Source organism: Notothenia coriiceps, unplaced genomic scaffold (assembly GCF_000735185.1).
Source record: "Notothenia coriiceps isolate Sejong01 unplaced genomic scaffold, NC01 NC01_scaffold00012334, whole genome shotgun sequence".
NCBI classification, from domain to species: Eukaryota; Metazoa; Chordata; class Actinopteri; order Perciformes; family Nototheniidae; genus Notothenia; species Notothenia coriiceps.
Genome location: NW_011345035.1, coordinates 55,827 through 61,826, shown reverse-complemented (window position 1 = coordinate 61,826; position 6,000 = coordinate 55,827). Strand labels below are relative to the sequence as shown.

At 42.3% G+C, this 6,000-nt stretch overlaps 1 protein-coding gene across 1 annotated transcript in view; it reads right to left on the bottom strand.

Annotated features, from left to right (window-relative positions):
- The window catches only part of LOC104947312 (polypeptide N-acetylgalactosaminyltransferase 10-like), a 71,213-nt gene that overhangs the window by 11,234 nt on the left and 53,979 nt on the right, over nucleotides 1–6,000 (bottom strand). The window contains exon 8 of the mRNA XM_010773290.1: nucleotides 4,343–4,450. Coding sequence (XP_010771592.1) covers nucleotides 4,343–4,450 — 108 coding nt within the window. The remainder of the gene's footprint in view (nucleotides 1–4,342; nucleotides 4,451–6,000) is intronic.

Below are 6,000 nucleotides of genomic sequence, written 5' to 3'. Positions count from 1 at the left end.
ACCTTTAAGGTGGCATTTGTCCGATTTTATGGTTCTATCCGCCATTTAATGCATCTGCCTTTCTCTTGATCCATTTGAACTGTTCATTTTGGAGGTCTTGAATTTGTGCATGAGACCCAGGAATGGTCTTTAACGTTACAGTAGGGGCAGTTAGGGCTTTAGGCCTTTCGACATTCATCTTTCTTTTTGGGTGTAGTATTTTGGTGTTGCCTCCTTTAGATGCTGTTAGACGGTAGATAGGGGACTTTTCGGTGGGGGGGCTGGCGTCTTTCCAGTCCATGGTTTCTCTGTCTGTGGAGCTCAAAGCTCTCTCTGTGATGGTTTTGCTCTGGTTTCACTCTAGCCATTTTGATAGGTCAAGGAGGGTATAGGTTTGGGTTGCTTGTGCGGTTAGATGCCACGATTATGCAGTTCTCATACTAATCATCTCTTTACGCACGGTTTATGAGGGAGTCTGTTCCACATGGGACCACATCTTATTGCCCATCAGACCCTCTAGGGACGCACGTGTCCAACCAGAGCATGGCATAGACAGGGAAGATTATCAGGCTTCCCGTATCTTATGCGAATCAAATGGGGGCATTTAGTATTTCACTATTTCTCGAACTGGGCGCCTTGGCTGCCATACTTTTCTTTGAGTGCTAAGAGGGCAGTGGAATATGTCCTTGCATCATGCATGCTGGATCTGGCCATTTGCTAGCTCTGGGTGCTGACTGTTCCAAGAGTATTTGATATTTTATTACTGCTGCTGTCAGATGGGGATGTTGTCGAGGGCATTTTGAGGCAACTCCTCTCTCGGACCACTTTTGACACACAGGATAGAGAGGTCTTGGTATACCATGAAAGCGAGGTTATCCACATTTGTAACTTGTAACATATTGGATTTGAACATGCGTAACCGGATTGTGCTGGGAGGCATGGGCTTGCGTTGGCTGCGACTTCCGGTAAGGTAGGTTTGTTCGCTACCAGGCATGGCTGTCATATGTTAGGGGCTTCAGCGTGCCGAGTACAGGTCCATGGTGAATCAAAGGCGGGGGCTTACTGTAGCAGATGCAAGGTGAAAAGGAAAGGTACAGCTTGGCCTCCACATGGGGGTTTGATGTTGCTGCGTTTCGGCAGTGCTGCTGAGGAGGAGGGCAGCCTGGGCTGTGGTATGCTTTGCTGTTTAGTTGGGCCTGGACATGTTTGGGAGCCTTAGTAGTCCTCTGGAAAAGGTAGTTTGGGGAGCAGGGGAGCTAAAGCTAAATGAGAGCGAGATCAGCATATGTCAATTTGGGGGGGCAGGAGTGATATCCTGGATGGAGGCAGATCATAAATAAGCGTTTGCTCATTTCCATTGAGAGATGAGGTTGCGGCCACGGCTCCTCCCTCTCTTCGAAAGATTGTGTTTTATGAACTCGTGACAAGTTGTGCTGCTCAAGTCTTGTTCTTTAGTCGAATACGTCTGGTTCATTTCCCCCGTCTGCCATTTTCTCTCTCTTCTTTGTGTGCATTTTCTTGAATTGCTGGCAGCTCCAGGCCCCTTTCATCAATTAACTTGATTTTTCATCAGTTGTTTTATCCTCCATTGCTGTTTTTAAGGCCCTCAGCTCGTCTTTTCTTCCCTTCTTTTCCTGGGCTCTGGCTGGAGATCACTCATTAGGGTGTGGCGACTGCTCTGATGTCGACTTGTATCAGGCAGCCTGTTAGGACACTTGGATGTCCGACTCGCTCGAGTGTTGTCTTTACTTCCGTTAACTATGACCTGAGATCTTTGGATTGCTGCCTTGCACCGTGGCCATAGCAATCAGGGGGCCGTCCATCTCTTTGGCGTCTAGCCCCTTAGGTCACGATGGCCTAACTTGGCTTTGTGGGGCTTTGGCTAATTTCAAGGAGGCGTACTGTTGCGATGAGATGAGGGGTAGGCAATAAGGTCAGGGTGATACGGCTAGGCTCTGTTTGATGGGCAAGGTGTGGATGCCTAGGTGATGTTTGACATGGGCCCTCTTGTAAAGTAGGAGCTGGGTTAAGTCTGGGTCACTTTCGACCACCATGTTCTCAGTAGCAATCGGCCTGACCTCCTTGTTGGGTTATCCATTGTCTGCATGTCATCAGTCGCGGAATCAGTCATTTGGTCACTGTGTGAAGTGTGGGTCAGTCTCCGGCTCGAAGGACCATTTGTTGGAGGTGAATGTTCAAACTGAAGCCACAAACCATCAGGAGACAGGAGTTTAAACTTCTTTTTTTTTTATTATATCAGGCTATGTTGGTGGGATGGTAGCTGTTGCCAATGGTTCTAGTAGAACAGGTGAAACAAACTGATTACAGCATTTGCATATTAAAAAATATACTTATATTACTTGCAAATTAAAGTTAACAAATAGGTCTGCCGTAATTATATCAAATTGGAATTAAATTATATTCATTAATACATTGAACAACAAATGTGTTTAATACCATTGAGGTTACTCAAGTGCAAACATCGAAATTACAAAGATAATTCTACTTACATTGTTAAATCAAAAGACACATGGCGAACAGCTAGCAAACACTCAATCCTGGTGTGGGTGTTTGAGGACAAAGAGGAGGAAGTCCTCATCGAGGCCTCCATTTATAGCCTGTGAGGAACTTCTACCTGCTTCCCTACACAGTGCCTCTTGTGGACAGGAGGGTTACATACATGCCATTTCTAACAGTGTGTTATTTTTGAAAAAAATCTGCTCCTGTTGGAGACAAATGTATCCTATGTTTGCTCATTTTAATTGTGTAAGTAAACCTTCCTAGAAGTGTTAATCGGGTGATAAAATGTAAGGACTGTGGCAAAGTCAACACACAGACACACACACACACACACACACACACACACACACACACACACACACACACACACACACACACACACACCAAAAAATAGCTGTTTTTCAAGCCATGAAACCATTCAATGGATGACACTCACCCACAGAATCATCTATGTGTTAATATTGAAATAGAATACAAGGCGATACTGAACACTTTTTGTTTTTGAAACATATATGTCTCTTGCAAAAGTCAATGCAACAAGTGGCTCTTGTGAGATTTCCCTGAAAACAGCTGCCTCCATGGTGTCAGTGACTTTGTGTGTAACTGAGATGATGCCAGTCATAAGAACCCAAATTATAAAGAATGGTTTGTTAATCAAGTTATATGTTATAATTACTCTATCAAAGTTACAGTCTTATCCATTCCTGACAAGTAGCAATATAACAGCTATAGAACATCTATTCAAATAGAAAGTTAAATACAGAGGAAACAGGGGAAATAACAGCATTCGTCCCAGCCTCAGGTACAGTAAGTATTTCTGTATTAATAAACCTGCTGCCTGTCTGATATCAGCATTGAATACAACCTCAGTGAAGGGCCAATGGTCAGACCGACGAGGCAAAGATGGAAGCCAAGAGGTTTAATTACACATTCAGCCAAGCCAAACAGAGCCAGGTGTCAGACTGAGGCTGAGTCATGCATAATGAATACGATTCAGCTACAGGCTAGATGATTATTTATTAAAAATGTCTCACACTGTGTCCAATTTGTGGAAGCTCAATATTGGAAAAATGTAAATTGTATATTGAGGACCATAAGATTGATTCATAAAGCAACTCAAGACAGTTGGGTCGGAGATTTGGAGGTGACATGCTAGTAGTGTTTAATGTTACCTTGTGCTACTAGCCTGTACAAAAGATGAGGAGCAGCTATCGGTCTGGTAAATTCACTCCTTTCAAACGCCAGTCTAACAGATTTTTTCAATTTCTGAGCCTGTAGTCTTCAGCACCATCCTAACCCCAACCCTCAAGTGACATCAATTAAGGCAATTCATGTATTCATTCATTTATATTTACATATGGAGTTGTGCACCCTGAGAACCACATTTTCTCTGTACAGTTGATGACGTTTTTCTTAAATCTTGCAGGATGTATGGCTTTGGAAATAATGTGTTATCAAAACAGTAAAGTCAGTACCAAAAAAACTGTAATCTTTGATTCAAAGTCGTTGTCGATATCTGATGCAGAGGATTTTGCAACCTCCCTTATACAATGAAGGTGAATGGAATTAGTGACGCTTTAAGTAGCCAAAACATGCATTTATTAGACTCAAAACATTTCCTTTTTCCTCAGAGTGATCCACATACCTCATTGTTATCAGTAAAGATTAGGAACCATTTTGACCCAAAGGACCAAATTAGATTGGCATTCAATTCAATCTCCATACATACACCGTAAAAGCCCATGAGATGTTTGCACAGAAACTAAAAAGGCAACGATCTATACATCCTTGTTTGTCCTTGTGTCTACATCAACATTCTGTAAAACCATCTGCAGAGACTCACCCTGGCCAAGCTGACCCCACCAGGAACTTTGTAGGGGACGTACTTCCTGTAGATGTGTCCTACCCTCGAGCAAGGAATGTCCTCCATCCGGCCACCACACATCCACACCTACAGACGCAGAGAGAGAGATATTTTAGCCGTGATAAAGACCAGTTCTGTGCTGGTGTTTCTTTCACTAAACAGTGTGTATATCAGATGAGCTGTTTAGGTCAAGAAATAAGAAGGATGAAAACATAAGAGTAGAAAAAGTCAACACTTGGGAAGAGATGATGAAGACAAAGCAATGAGGAGAAAAGAAGGTTAGGATGTAAAGAAACGGAACGATGTGAAGAGTGGGAGGATGACAGAGAAACATCAAGCAATGTGTACATCAAGTACACGGTTGGAAGCTATGGGTCTTGCTTCCTAGGAGAGGATAAAAAGACTACATAAATATGAGATTAAAAACAGGTAAATATATTTTATTTCAGGTTAGATACAAGCTTAAATAACCTCAGGTATTAACCCCATGTTATGCAGAGTGCAGGAGTTGGAACACAATTCAGAACAACCTACGGAAATCATCCCAAAGTGTATGTGTTTGTAAATAGCATAAAGACCAAACAGAGTAAATGAGATCAAAGAGAACCAGTCAATAATTCTCTGCTAAATGACAAAGACTGACATGATTTGTGAGGGTACTTTTGGAGAGCAGAGCAACTTTTTAACTCCACAGGGTATGGGTATTTTAAAAAGCCAGATTGTGGGTGACGTATAATTTATTGTAATCATAAAAAACTATCCGGTTCATTGCTCATCAAAAGTGTGGCTAAGTGATCTCATTGATTAACAGTAGCTAATTGATCTTTGAAAATGATCAATTTGACCCACTTTTCAAATGATTTTGTAGTGGGGTGTTCTCCAAGAATATTTGTTTGAAAATGTTTCTCATCCCGACTGATCGACTCTTCTTTTGGACTGTATAATTTCCATTCAGTTTGTTGTTATTCTGCATCGCTCCCCTTCCTGATTCTCCGGAGTGGACATCAGCTGGCTGCTATTTCAGTTCATTACTCCTTGTCAACTTTGTTGCACCACTCCAGGTTTGACAAACAGAATCGGGGGAAATGGCAGATTAAATGCACCCTCTCTGCATCTGCTGTGGGGAAGGTCTGACCTGCTGTGCCAATCCTTTCCATCGTCTTCATCCCACACTGAAACACTCAAGCTCAATAACAGGGCGCCTCGCGGCAGGAAGGATCTGGAGCTTGAGTTTTGTGCCGGTCAGATTAAATTGAAAGTCTCATCACTCACTTCAAACACACCAACTCTACAATATGCTTACCTCAAACTATTAAGACTCAAACCACAGCACCATGGACTGAGATTGCTTTGCCGTCTCTTTTAAAGACAATTATAACTACTTTATATATAGAGGACTTTACAAAAACAAGTCAGAAAATGCAACACAATTGGTGCCAGCCACTATTCTACAGTGCAGATGGCTTTGTTGAACCATTTACAACATCACCTGTATTTACATAAACATGCTTAATATCATTCATTATATTTGTAGAAACCAGACTTTGGTATCCTTTTTGAAGATAGTAGACAAAGATAAATCTGCGTTAGGCGTAAACTGGAGAAACCAGATTTCTTTGACCATGCATACCCAGGGG